The sequence below is a fragment of the Pleurodeles waltl genome, chromosome 11, assembly GCF_031143425.1.
Source record: "Pleurodeles waltl isolate 20211129_DDA chromosome 11, aPleWal1.hap1.20221129, whole genome shotgun sequence".
Lineage (NCBI taxonomy): Eukaryota > Metazoa > Chordata > Amphibia > Caudata > Salamandridae > Pleurodeles > Pleurodeles waltl.
The window spans coordinates 574,089,574-574,114,045 of NC_090450.1; the positions used below are offsets into that span (position 1 = coordinate 574,089,574).

General features: G+C 50.2%; 1 protein-coding gene across 5 annotated transcripts in view; it reads left to right on the forward strand.

The window, feature by feature from the left end:
- Positions 1-24,472, forward strand: part of CCAR2 (cell cycle and apoptosis regulator 2) — a 566,602-nt gene that overhangs the window by 272,959 nt on the left and 269,171 nt on the right. For all 5 annotated transcript variants that reach the window (XM_069214048.1, XM_069214051.1, XM_069214050.1 and 2 more), the window contains one exon: positions 1,572-1,648. In XM_069214048.1, coding sequence (XP_069070149.1) covers positions 1,572-1,648 — 77 coding nt within the window. The remainder of the gene's footprint in view (positions 1-1,571; positions 1,649-24,472) is intronic.

Here is a 24,472-nt window from a genome sequence, read left to right on the forward strand (position 1 = left end):
CCAACTCCAGTTCAGTCCACCCAACTCCAGTTCAGTCCACCCAACTCCAGTTCAGTCCACCCAACTCCAGTTCAGTCCACCCAACTCCAGTTCAGTCCACCCAACTCCAGTTCAGTCCACCCAACTCCAGTTCAGTCCACCCAACTCCAGTTCAGTCCACCCAACTCCATTTCAGTCCACCCAACTCCAGTTCAGTCCACCCAACTCCAGTTCAGTCCATCCCACTCCAGTTCAGTCCATCCCACTCCAGTTCAGTCCATCCCACTCCAGTTCAGTCCATCCCACTCCAGTTCAGTCCATCCCACTCCAGTTCTGTCCACCCCACCCTCAGTCCAATCCACCAGTCCACTCCAATCTACCCCACCCCAGTCAAATCCACCTCTCAATCCAATCCAAACCACCCCACCCTAATCCACCCACTCTCTCAAATCCACCCCACACAAATCTGATCCGATCCACTCCATTTCAGTCCACTCCACCCCATTTCAGTCCTCTCGAAATCCACCCCACTGTACTCCAATCCACCCCACTCTACCCAAATCCAACGGACTCTACTCCAGTCCAATCCAGCGGAGTCCACTGCACTCCAATTCATCTAGCCTGCTCCACTCCACCCCACTCTTTCAGTCCGCTCCAGTCCAGTCCATCCAGTGCCAATCCAGTCCACTACAATCCAACCCGATCAGTCCACCCTAACCATCTTGGTTCAGTCCAGTCCACCCACACCCTTCCACTCCACCCACTCCCCCCACTCTAGTTCACCCAAATCTAATCCACACCACACCACTGCGTTTCATTCCAATCCTCCCCACTCCAATTCACCCACCCCAGTTACTTCCACTGCAGTCCAGTCCATCTATCCGACCCACTCCAATTCAGTCCACTGCAATCCAGTCTACTCCTGTCCAATCCATCCAGTGCCACTGTAGTCTACCCCACTACAGTCCAGTCCATCCACCCCACTACAGTCCAGTCCATCCACCCCACCGCAGCTCACCCCATTCTAATGCAATCCACCCAGCTCCATTCCAACACACCCCACTCCACCCCACCGCAATCCATACCACTGCAGTCCACCACACCCCGATGCAATACATCCCACTTTAATCCAATCCATCCCACTCTACTCTAATCCACTCTGATCCAGTCCCACCCTATCACTCCAATCTAAACCACCTCACCCCATTTCAGACCACCCCACTCTATCCTAATCCAATCCACCCCCACTCTGTCCCAATTCAATCCACCCCCACTCCACCCTGCCACTGAACTCTACTCAATTCTGCAACACTCAACTCCCCCTGCGACTCCAACAAATACATTCTACTCCCCCACCAATAACTTTTAGCCATGCTGGACAGCATCCACACTGGTGTACAACGTGGCAAAAACATATTACCAAAGCCAATAGATCTTGTTATAGGCGAGACCTATTGGCTTTGCCAATACTTGTTCATAAACGCCACAGAACCATTGATGTAACCCTCTTAGGGTGGCTAAGCAAAAAGAAGATATACTTAGGAAGGTTTATAAAGTGACTACCTGACAGTAGATGCCTTTTTTTCTTTCAGCGTGCAAACTTGAAGATTCTGACCAGAGATCAAATGCTTCTGTTCACTCCGACATGGATGTCTCTCATCACGACCTGGTCAGTTTTTGATTCTATCAGGCCCCTTAATAACATAGGCAGGTTCCTATTCATTTTAGATGTGGAAGTTAACAAAGATGGAATACACAATAGACTTAGAGGCTTTATTCATTGTATTGCTAGCAAACTTTAGTTTTGTATTTAAATGAAAACAGTTTTTACATAATTAGGATTATTTTATTGTTTTAGTTTATGGAGGTCTGTAGTGCACAAAAGTTGTTTCACAGCAGAGTTCGGTTATTAAATGCATCTGTTAACCCCACTGATTGATATGCAGTTCTTTTTGACATTAGCTATACAGGTGCAGTTGTGTTCACATGGCATAAAAGCCTAAAATTAAAAGCGTGTGAGTATGTCACAGATATTTCTTACTCTCCGTCCTCTCCGCCTCCAACACACAGAGAATACTTTAGGTGGAACATTGTGTAGCTTGGCTCCTTCTTTGGCTTGCCTTTTAAACCTGGTTTCAAAAACATATCTGGAAATTACACCGTTCCAAAAAAAAATGACCCTCATTTCATTATGTGTGACATACAGAAGGTCTTATGTCAGATACACAAATGTCACTTAAGCATGTGTCTCGGCACTAGAAGCCGTCAAACTAGATTCCATCATTAGACTTGAGTTTTCGAAAGGATTAAACAAGAATTAGGTTAGTTCTTTTCATTTTTTTTGTATTATCTTTTTTTAACACCACCTGCTCACAGGAAGCCTCATTTTTCCACATATTAGTCTTAGGTCTAGTTTAGAGACACCTTTATCAGTTTCCCCAGTCTCATGTAAAATAGAAACAAGCTTTGGAAAAGCCATTTGTTCTGGCTTTGGCCACCAACCTTTTGTTTTGTCAGTGCTTGTTTTATTTTGTCATGGAAGAAAAGTGTGAATGACACGGACATACCAATGGATTAAGAGGCCTGGCTAAAAGCCTCTTTCAGTAAATGTTCTACATACAATTTTAGGAAAATCAAAAGATCTTGGCTAGTGCGAGTCCTAAAAATGCATACAGATATACAGAGAAGGGCTTTGGGTTAGCCGCCTTCATCCATTAGTCTAATCAACTGCCAATCCTGTTTTTCTACCACCCACCAAATGTTAGAGCTTGGAGAAGTGTAAGCACACTTCATACTTTGCCTCTTTCACTAAGAATGACAAGATTTTACTGATCACGTGCACATCTGCCTATAAAGGAGTGCACTGTGCCAATGTATTTTCCTCACCATTTTCTTATCATTTTTAATTGTTCTTGTTCATCTTTCTTTGTTGATACCACATTTTCATTTCACAGTAACATAAAGCCAATAGTAACTTTTATTTGTGACAATAAGAATTATGTTTTCTTTGTCCATTCAAATTGAAACAGGTTCTATACTTATTCTAGTAACCACTGCTTGGTCAGAAACACTCACACTGTTCTACTAAAATTGTTTATTATTTGTAATTTAAAATTGGTTTTGCTAGCACATTTTCCAGCATTAATAGAAAATACTTGCTTTAATGTCTTGGGTTTCTCTCAAGACATATTATTGCTTCAACTGTTCTTTTAGCATCTACTGTGATTTGTAAGTTCATCAAAACACTCCTTAGCTGGTTTGTGGTGACTACAGGTCACTACACCAGGTCACTGTAAGTCACCCCTATAATAGGCCCTCTCAGCCCAGAGGGTAGGGTGCAGGTACCCGTGTGTAAGGGCACCCCTGCACTAGCAGAGGTGTCTCCACAAACTCCAGAACGATTTTCCTGGACTTTGTGAGGGCGGGGACGCCATTTTACGCGTGTACTGGACATAGGTCACTACCTACGCACAGCTACTTAATGGTAACTCCGAACCTGGGCATGTTTGGTTTCAAACATGGTGGAATCATACCCCAGTACTGTTGCAAGTATTGGAAGTATGATTCCATGTACTCTGGGGGCTCCTTAGAGGACCCCCAGCATTGCTACCACCAGTCTGACAGGGTTTTCCAGGCAGCCCAGCTTCTGCCACCCCTCAGACAGGTTTCTGCCCTCCTGCTGCTTGTTCTGATCAAGCCCAGGAAGGCAGAACAAAGAATTTCCTTTGGGCGAGGGAGGTAACACCCTCTCCTTTGGAAATAGGTGTGACCGGCTTGGGAGGGGTAGCCTCCCCAAGCCACTGGTTTGCTTTTAAGGGCACATTTGGTGCCCTCCATGCATAAGCCAGTCCACACTGGGGACCCCCAGTCCCAGCTCTGGCACAAAACTGGACAATGGAAAGGGAAGTGAGCACTCCTCTGTCCATCACCACCCCAGTGGGGTGCCCAGAGCTCCTTCAAAGGGTCCCCTGAGTTCTGCCATCTTGTTTCCAAGGTTGGCAGGGAACTCTGGGAACATCCGAGTGGCCAGGCCAGACAGGTGACATCAGAACCCCCTTCTGATAGGTGCCTACCTGGTTAGGTGACCACTCTCCCTTTCAGGGCTATTTAGGGTCTCTCTCTTGGGTGGGTCCTCCGATTCGGCTTGCAAGATTCCAGCAGTACTCCTCTGCAACCGCTGCTTCAATTTCTGGCCTCCGGAACTGCGACTGGAACCTCCAAGACCCGACAAGCTGCTTTCAATAAATGGCTCTTCAGCATAATTGTTTCCAGGGCTCCTGCCAGCTTTGCAACATTTCCCTTGCTGTGCATCCTCAGAAGACTTCACAAGAAGAAGGAATTTCCTTTTGAGTGAAGGAGTCACTCTCCTGCAACGGCAGGCACCTACAAGCGACGACTGGCTGCGTGGATCCCTTCTCCTGCGGAACTGCGTGGATCCTGTATCACGGGTGGTTTTCCAGAGTAGTCCTCTTGGTTCTCTCTGCCATCTGTCCAACTTTGGTGGAGGTAGGCCTTTGCCTTCCCATGCAGGACAGTGGCCCATGTATCGCCTTTCTTGCAGCTGTCAAGGCTTGCTTGCATCTTCTCCAAGGGATCTTCAGACGACGTGTAGCTCCAGCCTCCAGCACTTCATCCTGCAAAGCACAGCCTCCTGCGTGGTTCTCCTGCTGTGTGGGATCCTCTTTTGTAGTGCTGTGTGGGCTTCTTCTGCGACTCCTGTGTCCCAGTCCTGTGGATGGTGTGTGAGAAAGTAGCCTCTTTCTAGCCTTGTTACCCCCACTTTGGGCCTGTTTGTGAGTGTATGCCAGGGTGTTTTCACTGTCTCACTGGGATCCTGCCAGCCAGGGCCCAGTGCTCATAGTGAAAACCCTATGTTTTCAGTATGTTTGTTATGTGTCACTGGGACCCTGCTAGTCAGGACCCCAGTGCTCATAAGTTTGTGACCTATAGGTATGTGTTCCCTGTGTGATGCCTAACTGTCTCACTGAGGCTCTGCTAACCAGAACCTCAGTGGTTATGCTCTCTCATTTCTTTCAAATTGTCACTAACAGGCTAGTGACCAATTTTACCAATTTTCATTGGCTTACTGGAACACCCTTATAATTCCCTAGTGTAGGAAGTTGGCTCTGTATGTGCTATTTCAAAGTAAGGAATAGCATGCACAGAGTCCAAGGGTTCCCCTTAGAGGTAAAATAGTGGTAAAAATAGATAATACTAATGCTCTATTTTGTGGTAGTGTGGTCGAGCAGTAGGCTTATCCAAGGAGTAGTGTTAAGCATTTGTTGTACATACACATAGACAATAAATGAGGTACACACACTCAGAGACAAATCCAGCCAATAGGTTTTTATATAGAAAAATATCTTTTCTTAGTTTATTTTAAGAACCACAGGTTCAAATTCTACATGTAATATCTCATTCGAAAGGTATTGCAGGTAAGTACTTTAGGAACTTCAAATCATCAAAATTGCATGTATACTTTTCAAGTTATTGACAAATAGCTGTTTTAAAAGTGGACACTTAGTGCAATTTTCACAGTTCCTAGGGGAGGTAAGTTTTGATTAGTTTTACCAGGTAAGTAAGACACTTACAGGGTTCAGTTCTTGGTCCAAGGTAGCCCACCGTTGGGGGTTCAGAGCAACCCCAAAGTCACCACACCAGCAGCTCAGGGCCGGTCAGGTGCAGAGTTCAAAGTGGTGCCCAAAACACATAGGCTAGAATGGAGAGAAGGGGGTGCCCCGGTTCCGGTCTGCTTGCAGGTAAGTACCCGCGTCTTCGGAGGGCAGACCAGGGGGGTTTTGTAGGGCACCGGGGGGGACACGAGTCCACACAGAAATTTCACCCTCAGCGGCGCGGGGGCGGCCGGGTGCAGTGTAGAAACAAGCGTCGGGTTCGCAATGTTAGTCTATGAGAGATCTCGGGATCTCTTCAGCGCTGCAGGCAGGCAAGGGGGGGGTTCCTCGGGGAAACCTCCACTTGGGCAAGGGAGAGGGACTCCTGGGGGTCACTTCTCCAGTGAAAGTCCGGTCCTTCAGGTCCTGGGGGCTGCGGGTGCAGGGTCTCTCCCAGGCGTCGGGACTTTAGGTTCAAAGAGTCGCGGTCAGGGGAAGCCTCGGGATTCCCTCTGCAGGCGGCGCTGTGGGGGCTCAGGGGGGACAGGTTTTGGTACTCACAGTATCAGAGTAGTCCTGGGGTCCCTCCTGAGGTGTCGGGTCTCCACCAGCCGAGTCGGGGTCGCCGGGTGCAGTGTTGCAAGTCTCACGCTTCTTGCGGGGAGCTTGCAGGGTTCTTTAAAGCTGCTGGAAACAAAGTTGCAGCTTTTCTTGGAGCAGGTCCGCTGTCCTCGGGAGTTTCTTGTCTTTTCGAAGCAGGGGCAGTCCTCAGAGGATGTCGAGGTCGCTGGTCCCTTCGGAAGGCGTCGCTGGAGCAGGATCTTTGGAAGGCAGGAGACAGGCCGGTGAGTTTCTGGAGCCAAGGCAGTTGTCGTCTTCTGGTCTTCCGCTGCAGGGGTTTTCAGCTGGGCAGTCCTTCTTCTTGTTGCAGGAATCTAATTTTCTAGGGTTCAGGGTAGCCCTTAAATACTAAATTTAAGGGCGTGTTTAGGTCTGGGGGGTTAGTAGCCAATGGCTACTAGCCCTGAGGGTGGGTACACCCTCTTTGTGCCTCCTCCCAAGGGGAGGGGGTCACAATCCTAACCCTATTGGGGGAATCCTCCATCTGCAAGATGGAGGATTTCTAAAAGTTAGAGTCACCTCAGCTCAGGACACCTTAGGGGCTGTCCTGACTGGCCAGTGACTCCTCCTTGTTATTCTCATTATTTTCTCCGGCCTTGCCGCCAAAAGTGGGGCCTGGCCGGAGGGGGCGGGCAACTCCACTAGCTGGAGTGTCCTGCTGGGTTGGCACAAAGGAGGTGAGCCTTTGAGGCTCACCGCCAGGTGTGACAATTCCTGCCTGGGAGAGGTGTTAGCATCTCCACCCAGTGCAGGCTTTGTTACTGGCCTCAGAGTGACAAAGGCACTCTCCCCATGGGGCCAGCAACATGTCTCGGTTTGTGGCAGGCTGCTAGAACTAGTCAGCCTACACAGATAGTCGGTTAAGTTTCAGGGGGCACCTCTAAGGTGCCCTCTGTGGTGTATTTTACAATAAAATGTACACTGGCATCAGTGTGCATTTATTGTGCTGAGAAGTTTGATACCAAACTTCCCAGTTTTCAGTGTAGCCATTATGGTGCTGTGGAGTTCGTGTTTGACAGACTCCCAGACCATATACTCTTATGGCTACCCTGCACTTACAATGTCTAAGGTTTTGTTTAGACACTGTAGGGGTACCATGCTCATGCACTGGTACCCTCACCTATGGTATAGTGCACCCTGCCTTAGGGCTGTAAGGCCTGCTAGAGGGGTGTCTTACCTATACTGCATAGGCAGTGAGAGGCTGGCATGGCACCCTGAGGGGAGTGCCATGTCGACGTACTCGTTTTGTCCTCACTAGCACACACAAGCTGGTAAGCAGTGTGTCTGTGCTGAGTGAGAGGTCTCCAGGGTGGCATAAGACATGCTGCAGCCCTTAGAGACCTTCCTTGGCATCAGGGCCCTTGGTACTAGAAGTACCAGTTACAAGGGACTTATCTGGATGCCAGGGTCTGCCAATTGTGGATACAAAAGTACAGGTTAGGGAAAGAACACTGGTGCTGGGGCCTGGTTAGCAGGCCTCAGCACACTTTCAATTGTAAACATAGCATCAGCAAAGGCAAAAAGTCAGGGGGCAACCATGCCAAGGAGGCATTTCCTTACACCTAGTATATGGTACTGAGGTACCCAGGGTATTGGGGTTCCAGGAGATCCCTATGGGCTGCAGCATTTATTTTGCCACCCATAGGGAGCTCTGACAATTGTTACACAGGCCTGCCACTGCAGCCTGAGTGAAATAACGTCCGCGTTATTTCACAGCCATTTTACACTGCACTTAAGTAACTTATAAGTCACCTATATGTCTAACCTTTACCTGGTAAAGGTTAGGTGCAAAGTTACTTAGTGTGAGGGCACCCTGGCACTAGCCAAGGTGCCCCCACATTGTTCAGGGCCAATTCCCCGGACTTTGTGAGTGCGGGGACACCATTACACGCGTGCACTACATATAGGTCACTACCTATATGTAGCTTCACAATGGTAACTCCGAATATGGCCATGTAACATGTCTATGATCATGGAATTGCCCCCTCTATACCATCCTGGCATAGTTGGCACAATCCCATGATCCCAGTGGTCTGTAGCACAGACCCTGGTGCTGCCAAACTGCCTTTCCTGGGGTTTCACTGCAGCTGCTGCTGCTGCCAACCCCTCAGACAGGCATCTGCCCTCCTGGGGTCCAGCCAGGTCTGGCCCAGGATGGCAGAACAAAGAACTTCCTCTGAGAGAGGGTGTTACACCCTCTCCCTTTGGAAAATGGTGTGAAGGCAGGGGAGGAGTAGCCTCCCCCAGCCTCTGGAAATGCTTTCTTGGGCACAGATGTGCCCAATTCTGCATAAGCCAGTCTACACCGGTTCAGGGGACCCCTTAGCCCTGCTCTGGCGCGAAACTGGACAAAGGAAAGGGGAGTGACCACTCCCCTGACCTGCACCTCCCCTTGGAGGTGTCCAGAGCTCCTCCAGTGTGCTCCAGACCTCTGCCATCTTGGAAACAGGTGCTGCTGGCACACTGGACTGCTCTGAGTGGCCAGTGCCACCAGGTGACGTCAGAGACTCCTTGTGATAGGCTCCTTCAGGTGTTGCTAGCCTATCCTCTCTCCTAGGTAGCCAAACCCTCTTTTCTGGCTATTTAGGGTCTCTGTCTCTTGGGAAACTTTAGATAACGAATGCAAGAGCTCATCCGAGTTCCTCTGCATCTCTCTCTTCACCTTCTGCCAAGGAATCGACTGCTGACCGCGCTGGAAGCCTGCAAAACTGCAACATAGTAGCAAAGACGACTACTGCAACTCTGTAACGCTGATCCTGCCGCCTTCTCGACTGTTTTCCTGGTGGTGCATGCTGTGGGGGTAGTCTGCCTCCTCTCTGCACCAGAAGCTCCGAAGAAATCTCCCCTGGGTCGACGGAATCTTCCCCCTGCAACCGCAGGCACCAAAAAACTGCATTACCGGTCCCTTGGGTCTCCTCTCAGCACGACGAGCGAGGTCCCTCGAATCCAGCAACTCTGTCCAAGTGACCCCCACAGTCCAGTGACTCTTCAGTCCAAGTTTGGTGGAGGTAAGTCCTTGCCTCACCTCGCTAGACTGCATTGCTGGGAACCGCGACTTTTGCAGCTACTCCGGCCCCTGTGCACTTCCGGCGGAAATCCTTTGTGCACAGCCAAGCCTGGGTCCACGGCACTCTAACCTGCATTGCACGACTTTCTAAGTTGGTCTCCGGCGACGTGGGACTCCTTTGTGTAACTTCGGGTGAGCACCGTTTCACGCATCCTCGTAGTGCCTGTTTCTGGCACTTCTCCGGGTGCTACCTGCTGCTAAGAGGGCTCCTTGTCTTGCTCGACGTCCCCTCTACCTTCTGGTCCAATTTGCGACCTCCTGGTCCCTCCAGGGCCACAGCAGCGTCCAAAAACGCTAACCGCACGATTTGCAGCTAGCATGGCTTGTTGGCGTTCTTTCGGCGGGAAAACACTTCTGCACGACTCTCCACGGCGAGAGGGATCCGTCCACCAAAGGGGAAGTCTCTAGCCCTTTTCGTTCCTGCAGAAACCTCAGCTTCTTCTGTCCAGTAGAAGCTTCTTTGCATCCACAGCTGGCATTTCCTGGGCATATGCCCATCTCCGACTTGCTTGTGACTTTTGGACTTTGTCCCCTTGTTCCACAGGTACCCTAGATTGGAAATCCATCGTTGTTGCATTGTTGGTTTGTGTCTCTCCTGCATTATTCCTCTAACACAACTTCTTTATCCTTAGGGGAACTTTAGTGCACTTTGCACTCACTTTTCAGGGTCTTGGGGAGGGTTATTTTTCTAACTCTCACTATTTTCTAATAGTCCCAGCGACCCTCTACAAGGTCACATAGGTTTGGGGTCCATTCGTGGTTCGCATTCCACTTTTGGAGTATATGGTTTGTGTTGCCCCTATCCCTATGTTTCCCCATTGCATCCTATTGTAACTATACATTGTTTGCACTGTTTTCTAAGACTATACTGCATACTTTTGCTATTGTGTATATATATCTTGTGTATATTTCCTATCCTCTCACTGAGGGTACACTCTAAGATACTTTGGCATATTGTCAGTGTAGGAAGTTGGCTCTGTATGTGCTATTTCAAAGTAAGGAATAGCATGCACAGAGTCCAAGGGTTCCCCTTAGAGGTAAAATAGTGGTAAAAATAGATAATACTAATGCTCTATTTTGTGGTAGTGTGGTCGAGCAGTAGGCTTATCCAAGGAGTAGTGTTAAGCATTTGTTGTACATACACATAGACAATAAATGAGGTACACACACTCAGAGACAAATCCAGCCAATAGGTTTTGTATAGAAAAATATCTTTTCTTAGTTTATTTTAAGAACCACAGGTTCAAATTCTACATGTAATATCTTATTCGAAAGGTATTGCAGGTAAGTACTTTAGGAACTTCAAATCATAAAAAATTGCATGTATACTTTTCAAGTTATTCACAAATAGCTGTTTTAAAAGTGGACACTTAGTGCAATTTTCACAGTTCCTAGGGGAGGTAAGTATTTGTTAGTTTTACCAGGTAAGTAAGACACTTACAGGGTTCAGTTCTTGGTCCAAGGTAGCCCACCGTTGGGGGTTCAGAGCAACCCCAAAGTCACCACACCAGCAGCTCAGGGCCGGTCAGGTGCAGAGTTCAAAGTGGTGCCCAAAACACATAGGCTAGAATGGAGAGAAGGGGGTGCCCCGGTTCCGGTCTGCTTGCAGGTAAGTACCCGCGTCTTCGGAGGGCAGACCAGGGGGGTTTTGTAGGGCACCGGGGGGGACACAAGTCCACACAGAAATTTCACCCTCAGCGGCGCGGGGGCGGCCGGGTGCAGTGTAGAAACAAGCGTCGGGTTTTCAATGTTAGTCTATGAGAGATCTCGGGATCTCTTCAGCGCTGCAGGCAGGCAAGGGGGGGATTCCTCGGGGAAACCTCCACTTGGGCAAGGGAGAGGGACTCCTGGGGGTCACTTCTCCAGTGAAAGTCCGGTCCTTCAGGTCCTGGGGGCTGCGGGTGCAGGGTCTCTCCCAGGCGTCGGGACTTGGGATTCCAAGAGTCGCGGTCAGGGGAAGCCTCGGGATTCCCTCTGCAGGCGGCGCTGTGGGGGCTCAGGGGGGACAGGTTTTGGTACTCACAGTATCAGAGTAGTCCTGGGGTCCCTCCTGAGGTGTTGGCTCGCCACCAGCCGAGTCGGGGTCGCCGGGTGCAGGGTTGCAAGTCTCACGCTTCTTGCGGGGAGCTTGCAGGGTTCTTTAAAGCTGCTGGAAACAAAGTTGCAGCTTTTCTTGGAGCAGGTCCGCTGTCCTCGGGAGTTTCTTGTCTTTTCGAAGCAGGGGCAGTCCTCAGAGGATGTCGAGGTCGCTGGTCCCTTCGGAAGGCGTCGCTGGAGCAGGGTCTTTGGAAGGCAGGAGACAGGCCGGTGAGTTTCTGGAGCCAAGGCAGTTGTCGTCTTCTGGTCTTCCGCTGCAGGGGTTTTCAGCTGGGCAGTCCTTCTTCTTGTTGCAGGAATCTAATTTTCTAGGGTTCAGGGTAGCCCTTAAATACTAAATTTAAGGGCGTGTTTAGGTCTGGGGGGTTAGTAGCCAATGGCTACTAGCCCTGAGGGTGGGTACACCCTCTTTGTGCCTCCTCCCAAGGGGAGGGGGTCACAATCCTAACCCTATTGGGGGAATCCTCCATCTGCAAGATGGAGGATTTCTAAAAGTTAGAGTCACCTCAGCTCAGGACACCTTAGGGGCTGTCCTGACTGGCCAGTGACTCCTCCTTGTTGCTTTCTTTGTTCCCTCCAGCCTTGCCGCCAAAAGTGGGGGCCGTGGCCGGAGGGGGCGGGCAACTCCACTAAGCTGGAGTGCCCTGCTGGGCTGTGACAAAGGGGTGAGCCTTTGAGGCTCACCGCCAGGTGTTACAGCTCCTGCCTGGGGGAGGTGTTAGCATCTCCACCCAGTGCAGGCTTTGTTACTGGCCTCAGAGTGACAAAGGCACTCTCCCCATGGGGCCAGCAACATGTCTCTAGTGTGGCAGGCTGCTGGAACCAGTCAGCCTACACAGATAGTTGGTTAAGTTTCAGGGGGCACCTCTAAGGTGCCCTCTGTGGTGTATTTTACAATAAAATGTACACTGGCATCAGTGTGCATTTATTGTGCTGAGAAGTTTGATACCAAACTTCCCAGTTTTCAGTGTAGCCATTATGGTGCTGTGGAGTTCGTGTAAAACAGACTCCCAGACCATATACTCTTATGGCTACCCTGCACTTACAATGTCTAAGGTTTTGCTTAGACACTGTAGGGGCACAGTGCTCATGCACTGGTACCCTCACCTATGGTATAGTGCACCCTGCCTTAGGGCTGTAAGGCCTGCTAGAGGGGTGTCTTACCTATACTGCATAGGCAGTGAGAGGCTGGCATGGCACCCTGAGGGGAGTGCCATGTCGACTTACTCATTTTGTTCTCACTAGCACACACAGGCTTGTAAGCAGTGTGTCTGTGCTGAGTGAGGGGTCTCTAGGGTGGCATAAGACATGCTGCAGCCCTTAGAGACCTTTCTTGGCATCAGGGCCCTTGGTACTAGAAGTACCAGTTACAAGGGACTTATCTGAATGCCAGGGTGTGCCAATTGTGGATACAATGGTACATTTTAGGTGAAGGAACACTGGTGCTGGGGCCTGGTTAGCAGGGTCCCAGCACTCTTCTCAGTCAAGTCAGCATCAGTATCAGGCAAAAAGTGGGGGGTAACTGCAACAGGGAGCCATTTCTTTACACAAGCCCCCCCCAGCCCACAGGCCAGGAGACTCAGCCCAAGCTGGGAGAGTCTTCCTAGTCTGTCAGGCGAGGAAGAGTAGGAGAAATAGGCTGGTTAGTTGCAGGGCCTACTCTGCCTTACATCCTTCTGTTCAGGTCATTCCCTTTGGGGAACTGACCCACTTCCACAGTGATAGGACCTAGTCTGAATTGCCTCTTGTCTGCCTCTTCAATGTCTCCACCCATTCTTTTTATTTTGGGTTTAGAGGTATCCACCTCTGCTAATCTTATCTTGGCCAGGGTTACCCCTAGCTTACCCAGAGAGGTTACCCAGAGCTGGAGTAACCCCACCATGACCAATAGGGTCAGGGGGCCTAACTTGCTATTTGGCATGGGGTCAGACCACCATGCTAAGGATAGTGCAGCCATAAAGGCTAACACCCAGCAGAGGCCACTGACAGCTGTCAGTGCCCAGAACCACACCTTTAGCTCTTCACCTAAAAGGGAAGGGGCTAAGTTACAGGCTTCTTTGGGTTCAGGTTGCCTGTCTGCTGTATTGGAGTGGGGGGTTACCACATCTTGTAGTAAACACCCTTCTTCCACTCTTTCTTCTGTTAGCTGAGGAGCCACCCACTCAGGTTTAACAGTTGCCTGACTAGCCAGGACTTCTTGTGGGTCAGGTTGGACTTTATCAGGGCCATTTTTGGAGTTCTCCCCTACTGGAGCAGAATCTCCTTGGCTTGCTGTAACCTTGGCTAAAGGTTGTCCACCCTTCCTACTCTGTTGTCTTTTCTTCTTCTTCTGGGGCCTGCTTGCATTTACTGCAGAGGCAGGACTTCCAGAATCCTTGGGAGAGGACTGGCACTGGACCAGTTTCTCTCTTGGGCTCTGACTAACCTCTGGGTAGTCATTTCCAAGGAGACAATCAAGGGGGAGGTCTGTACTGACTACTACCCTTCTCCAGCTAAGAGTGCCACCCACTTCTATGGGCACTAAAGCCACAGGCCTCTTAGTGACCCTGTCTAGGCTAACTCTTACCCTGGCAGTCTCACCTGGGATGTACTGGTTTGAGAGCACCAGCCTGTCATGCACAATAGTGTGACTGGCACAAGTGTCTCTCAGGGCAGTGGTTGGGATTCCATTCACCAGTAGGTGGTGGAAGTGTCTACTTCCCTCTGGAATCTCCAACTCACCTGTTGGGCCCTGTTTCCAGTTGAAGGCTATGAAGACCTCCTCATCTGAGGAGTCATCTCCCATGGCTACACTGGTTACCCCTGGAATTTTGTTCTGGGGTTTGTTTTTGGGACAAGAAGTGTCCTTGGTGTGGTGCCCAGACTGTTTACAGTTGTGGCACCATGCCTTAGTGGCATCCCAGTTCTTACCCTGGTACCCACCTTTGTTTTGGGTTGTGTCTTGGGGCCCACCCACCTGTTCTGGTTTTTGGGGGCCTACAGAGGACTCTTTTTCTTTGTTTCTAGTGTCACCCACTTTCTCCTGGGGAGTTTTTGTAACCCCTTTCTTTTGGTCACCCCCAGTGGAAGTTTTGGTTACCCTAGTCTTGACCCAGTGGTCTGCCTTCTTTCCCAATTCTTGGGGAGAAATTGGACCTAGGTCTACCAGATACTGATGCAACTTTTCATTGAAGCAGTTACTTAAAATGTGTTCTTTCATAAACAAATTATAAAGCCCAACATAGTCACACACTTCATTTCCAGTTAACCAACCATCTAGTGTTTTTACTGAGTAGTCTACAAAATCAACCCAGGTCTGGCTCGAGGATTTTTGAGCCCCCCTGAATCTAATTCTATACTCCTCAGTGGAGAATCCAAAGCCCTCAATCAGGGTACCCTTCATGAGGTCATAAGATTCTGCATCTTTTCCAGAGAGTGTGAGGAGTCTATCCCTACACTTTCCAGTGAACATTTCCCAAAGGAGAGCACCCCAGTGAGATCTGTTCACTTTTCTGGTTACACAAGCCCTCTCAAAAGCTGTGAACCATTTGGTGATGTCATCACCATCTTCATATTTTGTTACAATCCCTTTGGGGATTTTTAGGATGTCAGGAGAATCTCTGACCCTATTTAAGTTGCTGCCACCATCGATGGGACCTAGGCCCATCTCTTTTCTTTCCCTTTCTATGGCTAGGAGCTGCTTTTCCAAAGCCAATCTTTTGACCATCCTGGCTAACAGGGGGTCATCTTCACTGGAGTTATCCTCAGTGATTTCAGAGGTGTTGGTCTCTCCTGTGAGGGAACCAGCATCTCTGACTATTATTTTTGGAGTCAGGGTTTGAGGGACCCTGTTCTCCCTAGATAGGACTGGTAGGGGGGAATTTTCCTCCAAGTCACTATCCTCTTCCTCTGAGTTGCCACCCTCAGAGGGGTTGGCCTTTTCAAACTCTGCCAAAAGCTCCTGGAGCTGTATTTTGGTAGGTTTGGGGCCCATTGTTATTTTCTTTATTTTACAGAGTGACCTTAGCTCCCTCATCTTAAGATGGAGGTAAGGTGTGGTGTCGAGTTCCACCACAGTCACATCTGTGCTAGACATTTTGCTTCTAAAAGTTGGAATACTTTTTAAGAATCTACAACTGGTTCTAGAATCTAATTCAAACTTTTACAAACTTTTAAACTCTAAAAGAAATGCTAAACAGGATCTAACACAAGGCCCTAGCAGGTCTTTTAAGAATTTAGAAAACTTTTCAAATTGCAAAAATCAATTTCTAATGACAATTTTGGAATTTGTCGTGTGATCAGGTATTGGCTGAGTAGTCCAGCAAATGCAAAGTCTTGTACCCCACCGCTGATCCACCAATGTAGGAAGTTGGCTCTGTATGTGCTATTTCAAAGTAAGGAATAGCATGCACAGAGTCCAAGGGTTCCCCTTAGAGGTAAAATAGTGGTAAAAATAGATAATACTAATGCTCTATTTTGTGGTAGTGTGGTCGAGCAGTAGGCTTATCCAAGGAGTAGTGTTAAGCATTTGTTGTACATACACATAGACAATAAATGAGGTACACACACTCAGAGACAAATCCAGCCAATAGGTTTTGTATAGAAAAATATCTTTTCTTAGTTTATTTTAAGAACCACAGGTTCAAATTCTACATGTAATATCTTATTCGAAAGGTATTGCAGGTAAGTACTTTAGGAACTTCAAATCATAAAAAATTGCATGTATACTTTTCAAGTTATTCACAAATAGCTGTTTTAAAAGTGGACACTTAGTGCAATTTTCACAGTTCCTAGGGGAGGTAAGTATTTGTTAGTTTTACCAGGTAAGTAAGACACTTACAGGGTTCAGTTCTTGGTCCAAGGTAGCCCACCGTTGGGGGTTCAGAGCAACCCCAAAGTCACCACACCAGCAGCTCAGGGCCGGTCAGGTGCAGAGTTCAAAGTGGTGCCCAAAACACATAGGCTAGAATGGAGAGAAGGGGGTGCCCCGGTTCCGGTCTGCTTGCAGGTAAGTACCCGCGTCTTCGGAGGGCAGACCAGGGGGGTTTTGTAGGGCACCGGGGGGGACACAAGTCCACACAGAAATTTCACCCTCAGCGGCGCGGGGGCGGCCGGGTGCAGTGTAGAAACAAGCGTCGGGTTTTCAATGTTAGTCTATGAGAGATCTCGGGATCTCTTCAGCGCTGCAGGCAGGCAAGGGGGGGATTCCTCGGGGAAACCTCCACTTGGGCAAGGGAGAGGGACTCCTGGGGGTCACTTCTCCAGTGAAAGTCCGGTCCTTCAGGTCCTGGGGGCTGCGGGTGCAGGGTCTCTCCCAGGCGTCGGGACTTGGGATTCCAAGAGTCGCGGTCAGGGGAAGCCTCGGGATTCCCTCTGCAGGCGGCGCTGTGGGGGCTCAGGGGGGACAGGTTTTGGTACTCACAGTATCAGAGTAGTCCTGGGGTCCCTCCTGAGGTGTTGGCTCGCCACCAGCCGAGTCGGGGTCGCCGGGTGCAGGGTTGCAAGTCTCACGCTTCTTGCGGGGAGCTTGCAGGGTTCTTTAAAGCTGCTGGAAACAAAGTTGCAGCTTTTCTTGGAGCAGGTCCGCTGTCCTCGGGAGTTTCTTGTCTTTTCGAAGCAGGGGCAGTCCTCAGAGGATGTCGAGGTCGCTGGTCCCTTCGGAAGGCGTCGCTGGAGCAGGGTCTTTGGAAGGCAGGAGACAGGCCGGTGAGTTTCTGGAGCCAAGGCAGTTGTCGTCTTCTGGTCTTCCGCTGCAGGGGTTTTCAGCTGGGCAGTCCTTCTTCTTGTTGCAGGAATCTAATTTTCTAGGGTTCAGGGTAGCCCTTAAATACTAAATTTAAGGGCGTGTTTAGGTCTGGGGGGTTAGTAGCCAATGGCTACTAGCCCTGAGGGTGGGTACACCCTCTTTGTGCCTCCTCCCAAGGGGAGGGGGTCACAATCCTAACCCTATTGGGGGAATCCTCCATCTGCAAGATGGAGGATTTCTAAAAGTTAGAGTCACCTCAGCTCAGGACACCTTAGGGGCTGTCCTGACTGGCCAGTGACTCCTCCTTGTTGCTTTCTTTGTTCCCTCCAGCCTTGCCGCCAAAAGTGGGGGCCGTGGCCGGAGGGGGCGGGCAACTCCACTAAGCTGGAGTGCCCTGCTGGGCTGTGACAAAGGGGTGAGCCTTTGAGGCTCACCGCCAGGTGTTACAGCTCCTGCCTGGGGGAGGTGTTAGCATCTCCACCCAGTGCAGGCTTTGTTACTGGCCTCAGAGTGACAAAGGCACTCTCCCCATGGGGCCAGCAACATGTCTCTAGTGTGGCAGGCTGCTGGAACCAGTCAGCCTACACAGATAGTTGGTTAAGTTTCAGGGGGCACCTCTAAGGTGCCCTCTGTGGTGTATTTTACAATAAAATGTACACTGGCATCAGTGTGCATTTATTGTGCTGAGAAGTTTGATACCAAACTTCCCAGTTTTCAGTGTAGCCATTATGGTGCTGTGGAGTTCGTGTAAAACAGACTCCCAGACCATATACTCTTATGGCTACCCTGCACTTACAATGTCTAAGGTTTTGCTTAGACACTGTAGGGGCACAGTGCTCATGCACTGGTACCCTCACCTATGGTATAGTGCACCCTGCCTTAGGGCTGTAAGGCCTGCTAGAGGGGTGTCTTACCTATACTGCATAGGCAGTGAGAGGCTGGCATGGCACCCTGAGGGGAGTGCCATGTCGACTTACTCATTTTGTTCTCACTAGCACACACAGGCTTGTAAGCAGTGTGTCTGTGCTGAGTGAGGGGTCTCTAGGGTGGCATAAGACATGCTGCAGCCCTTAGAGACCTTTCTTGGCATCAGGGCCCTTGGTACTAGAAGTACCAGTTACAAGGGACTTATCTGAATGCCAGGGTGTGCCAATTGTGGATACAATGGTACATTTTAGGTGAAGGAACACTGGTGCTGGGGCCTGGTTAGCAGGGTCCCAGCACTCTTCTCAGTCAAGTCAGCATCAGTATCAGGCAAAAAGTGGGGGGTAACTGCAACAGGGAGCCATTTCTTTACAGTCAGAAAAATAAAGTACCTTTATTTTTAGTATAACTGTGTATTGTGTTTTCTTATGATATTGTGCATATGACACTAAGTGGTACTGTAGTAGCTTCACCAGTCTCCTAGTTCAGCCTAAGCTGCTCTGCTAAGCTACCATTATCTATCAGCCTAAACTGCTAGACACCCTATACACTAATAAGGGATAACTGGGCCTGGTGCAAGGTGCAAGTACCCCTTGGTACTCACTACAAGCCAGTCCAGCCTCCTACATGGTGCCTCTGCTCCTGTGGACTCTCTGCGCCGCTGAGGGTCCCCTGTGACTCCCCTTCCTGGATTGAGTCCTCCTGGGCCTTGCTGGCCCACGGGTCCTAAGGAGCCCCCAAGAGTACATGGTATAATGCAACCAACACTGGAATCTGTGTAGTTGCATGATTCTAACATGTTTGATACCATGCCATTACGCAGCTGGACCAGTCGTGTTGCCCAGTGTCCACTACATAACTTAAGATGGCTTCCCTGCACTTAGAGTCCAGGAATTAGCCTTGGTTCTGCAGGGGTACCCTGCACATGCAGGAGTATCCTCACACTTACAGATTTGCACCTTGCCCTTGGGCTGAATATTCTACATGAGGTTGGTGACTTAGGGGGTCATTCTAACTCTGGCGGGCGGCGGAGGCCGCCCGCCAGAGTTCCCCCCTCCGCGGTCGAAAGACCGCGGAGGGTATTCTAAGTTTTTCCCTGGGCTGGCGGGCGGTCGCCAAAAGACCGCCCGCCAGCCCAGGGAAAAACTCCCTTCCCACGAGGATGCCGGCTCGTAATCGACTTTTTGCCTTTGCTGATGCTATGTTTACAATTGAAAGTGTGCTGAGGCCTGCTAACCAGGCCCCAGCACCAGTGTTCTTTCCCTAACCTGTACTTTTGTATCCACAATTGGCAGACCCTGGCATCCAGATAAGTCCCTTGTAACTGGTACTTCTAGTACCAAGGGCCCTGATGCCAAGGAAGGTCTCTAAGGGCTGCAGCATGTCTTATGCCACCCTGGAGACCTCTCACTCAGCACAGACACACTGCTTGCCAGCTTGTGTGTGCTAGTGAGGACAAAACGAGTAAGTCGACATGGCACTCCCCTCAGGGTGCCATGCCAGCCTCTCACTGCCTATGCAGTATAGGTAAGACACCCCTCTAGCAGGCCTTACAGCCCTAAGGCAGGGTGCACTATACCATAGGTGAGGGTACCAGTGCATGAGCATGGTACCCCTACAGTGTCTAAATAAAACCTTAGACATTGTAAGTGCAGGGTAGCCATAAGAGTATATGGTCTGGGAGTATGTCAAACACGAACTCCACAGCACCATAATGGCTACACTGAAAACTGGGAAGTTTGGTATCAAACTTCTCAGCACAATAAATGCACACTGATGCCAGTGTACATTTTATTGTAAAATACACCACAGAGGGCACCTTAGAGGTGCCCCCTGAAACTTAACCGACTATCTGTGTAGGCTGACTAGTTTTAGCAGCCTGCCACAAACCGAGACATGTTGCTGGCCCCATGGGGAGAGTGCCTTTGTCACTCTGAGGCCAGTAACAAAGCCTGCACTGGGTGGAGATGCTAACACCTCTCCCAGGCAGGAATTGTCACACCTGGCGGTGAGCCTCAAAGGCTCACCTCCTTTGTGCCAACCCAGCAGGACACTCCAGCTAGTGGAGTTGCCCGCCCCCTCCGGCCAGGCCCCACTTTTGGCGGCAAGGCCGGAGAAAATAATGAGAATAACAAGGAGGAGTCACTGGCCAGTCAGGACAGCCCCTAAGGTGTCCTGAGCTGAGGTGACTCTAACTTTTAGAAATCCTCCATCTTGCAGATGGAGGATTCCCCCAATAGGGTTAGGATTGTGACCCCCTCCCCTTGGGAGGAGGCACAAAGAGGGTGTACCCACCCTCAGGGCTAGTAGCCATTGGCTACTAACCCCCCAGACCTAAACACGCCCTTAAATTTAGTATTTAAGGGCTACCCTGAACCCTAGAAAATTAGATTCCTGCAACTACAAGAAGAAGGACTGCCCAGCTGAAAACCCCTGCAGCGGAAGACCAGAAGACGACAACTGCCTTGGCTCCAGAAACTCACCGGCCTGTCTCCTGCCTTCCAAAGATCCTGCTCCAGCGACGCCTTCCAAAGGGACCAGCGACCTCGACATCCTCTGAGGACTGCCCCTGCTTCGAAAAGACAAGAAACTCCCGAGGACAGCGGACCTGCTCCAAGAAAAGCTGCAACTTTGTTTCCAGCAGCTTTAAAGAACCCTGCAAGCTCCCCGCAAGAAGCGTGAGACTTGCCACACTGCACCCGGCGACCCCGACTCGGCTGGTGGCGATCCAACACCTCAGGAGGGACCCCAGGACTACTCTGATACTGTGAGTACCAAAACCTGTCCCCCCCTGAGCCCCCACAGCGCCGCCTGCAGAGGGAATCCCGAGGCTTCCCCTGACCGCGACTCTTTGAACCTAAAGTCCCGACGCCTGGGAGAGACCCTGCACCCGCAGCCCCCAGGACCTGAAGGACCGGACTTTCACTGGAGGAGTGACCCCCAGGAGTCCCTCTCCCTCGCCCAAGTGGAGGTTTCCCCGAGGAATCCCCCCCTTGCCTGCCTGCAGCGCTGAAGAGATCCCGAGATCTCTCATAGACTAACATTGAAAACCCGACGCTTGTTTCTACACTGCACCCGGCCGCCCCCGCGCTGCTGAGGGTGAAATCTCTGTGTGGACTTGTGTCCCCCCCGGTGCCCTACAAAACCCCTCTGGTCTGCCCTCCGAAGACGCGGGTACTTACCTGCAAGCAGACCGGAACCGGGGCACCCCCTTCTCTCCATTCTAGCCTATGTGTTTTGGGCACCACTTTGAACTCTGCACCTGACCGGCCCTGAGCTGCTGGTGTGGTGACTTTGGGGTTGCTCTGAACCCCCAACGGTGGGCTACCTTGGACCAAGAACTGAACCCTGTAAGTGTCTTACTTACCTGGTAAAACTAACAAATACTTACCTCCCCTAGGAACTGTGAAAATTGCACTAAGTGTCCACTTTTAAAACAGCTATTTGTCAATAACTTGAAAAGTATACATGCAATTTTTATGCTTTAAAGTTCCTAAAGTACTTACCTGCAATACCTTTCGAATGAGATATTACATGTAGAATTTGAACCTGTGGTTCTTAAAATAAACTAAGAAAAGATATTTTTCTATATAAAAACTTATTGGCTGGATTTGTCTCTGAGTGTGTGTACCTCATTTATTGTCTTGTGTATGTGCAACAAATGCTTAACACTACTCCTTGGATAAGCCTACTGCTCGACCACACTACCACAAAATAGAGCATTAGTATTATCTCTTTTTACCACTATTTTACCTCTAAGGGGAACCCTTGGACTCTGTGCATGCTATTCCTTACTTTGAAATAGCACATACAGAGCCAACTTCCTACACCCATGATCATGCCTTTTAATGTCTTGTTGAATCTCTCAACTAAGCCATTAGTTTGTGGATGGTATGGTGTAGTGAATTTGTAAGTCACTCCACACTCATTCCACATGTGTTTTAGGTATGCTGACATGAAGTTGGTACCTCTGTCAGACACCACCTCCTTAGGGAAACCCACTCTGGTAAAGATACCAATGAGGGCCTTGGCTACTGCAGGGGCAGTAGTCGACCTAAGGGGAATAGCTTCAGGATACCTAGTAGCATGATCCACTACTACTAGGATGTACATATTTCCTGAGGCTGTGGGAGGTTCCAGTGGACCAACTATGTCCACACCCACTCTTTCAAAGGGGGCCCCACCACTGGAAGTGGGATGAGGGGGGCCTTTGGGTGCCCACCTGTCTTACCACTGGATTGACAGGTGGGGCAGGAGAGGCAAAACTCCTTAACCTTCTGGGACATATTGGGCCAGTAGAAGTGGTTGACTAACCTCTCCCACGTCTTGGTTTGTCCCAAATGCCCAGCAAGGGGAATATCATGGGCTAAGGTCAGAATAAACTCTCTGAACGACTGAGGCACTACCACTCTCCTAGTGGCACCAGGTTTGGGGTCTCTGGCCTCAGTGTACAGGAGTCCATCTTCCCAATAGACCCTATGTGTTCCATTTTTCTTGCCCTTGGACTCTTCAGCAGCTTGCTGCCTAAGGCCTTCAAGAGAGGACAGGTTTCTTGTCCCTTACACAGCTCTTCCCTTGAGGGTCCCCCTGGGCCTAAGAGCTCAACCTGATAAGGTTCAAGCTCCAAAGGCTCAGTTCCCTCAGAGGGCAGAACTTCTTCCTGAGAATAGAGGTTCTCTTTTTCTGACTGTGTTGCAGTTGGTTTCCCAACTGACTTTCCTTTTCTCTTGGTAGGCTGGGCCATTTTTCCAGACTCCAGCTCTACTTTTTCACCCTGTGCCTTGCATTGTGCTCTTGTTTTTACACACACCAGTTCAGGGATACCCAGCATGGCTGCATGGGTTTTTAGTTCTACCTCAGCCCATGCTGAGGACTCCAGGTCATTTCCAAGCAGACAGTCTACTGGGATGTTTGAGGAGACCACCACCTGTTTCAGGCCATTGACCCCTCCCCATTCTAAAGTTACCATTGCCATGGGATGTGCTTTAGTCTGATTGTCAGCGTTGGTGACTGTATAAGTTTTTCCAGTCAGGTATTGGCCAGGGGAAACAAGTGTTCGATGGCATCTGTCGCTGTAGATACGCATGTTCTGCAATAGCTCGCCATCTGGTGTTGGGCCGGAGTGTTACAAGTTGTTTTTCTTCGAAGAAGTCTTTCGAGTCACGGGACCGAGTGACTCCTCCTTTTGTCTCCATTGCGCATGGGCGTCGACTCCATCTTCGATTGTTTTTTTTCCGCCATCGGGTTCGGACGTGTTCCTGTCGCTCCGAGTTTCGGAACAGAAAAAATAGTTAATTTCGGAAGATTTTCGTCGGTATTGTTGCGTTCGGGATCGGCGTACTTAGATTCAACACCGCATCGAAGATCGAAGAGCTCCGGTGCCCTTTGGGGTAGTTTTTCGATCCTCCGTCGGGGCCTGGTCGGCCCGACCGCGTGCTGAAGAACGCCGATGGAACGGACCCCGTTCCGTTTCTGCCCCAAATGCCACAATAAATACCCCTACACAGACCAACACTTGGTCTGCAACCTGTGCCTGTCACCTGAGCACAGCGAAGACACCTGCGAGGCCTGTCGTGCGTTCCGGTCCCGAAAAACACTCCGAGACCGTCGAGCCAGAAGACTTCAAATGGCGTCCGCACCGACAGCCCGACGGGAGTTCGAGGAACAGGAAGAGGAAGGTACCTTCTCGATCCAAGACTCAGACTCCGAAGGATTCGACGATACACAAACCGTGAGTAAGACGTCGAAAACCACACAAAGAAACATTTACAAGGCCCAGGGGACGCCACTGCCACCAGGCCATGGCTCAACCCATAAAATCGGTGACCGACCGTCGGCACCGAAAAAGGCCCAAACAGTGCCGAGATCGTCCGACTCCGGTCGAGACACCGGCACGCAGCCTTCTCGGGACCGAGAAAGTGCTGGAGACAAGCCTCGACACCGAGATGCCGGTGTGGACACGGCTCGACGCCGAGACAGCGGCACCGAAACAGATCGACGCCGAGAGGTTTCGGCCCCGAAAAGGAAAAAAGTCACCTCGGAGCCGAAAAAACACGCAGACAAAGTTTCGATGCCGAAACAAACTGCAAGCGACCCAGCTTCAGGCTCTTATACAGAAGAGCACTCGCTAACCTCCCAAATGCAGAAGCATAGGTTTGAGGAAGAGCTACAAGCAACTGATGCGGACCATACGCAAAAGCGTATCTTCATTCAGCAGGGGACAGGAAAAATAAGCACCCTTCCCCCCGTTAGGAGAAAGAGAAGGTTGGAGTTCCAGACGGAACAAGCACCACAACCAAAAGTGGTGAAAAGAGTTACACCACCACCCTCTCCTCCGCCCGTGATTAACGTTTCACCAGCACAAACGCCATCACACTCCCCAGCTCACACCACCATGAGCCAGGGTGACCAAGACCAGGACGCATGGGACCTATACGACGCCCCAGT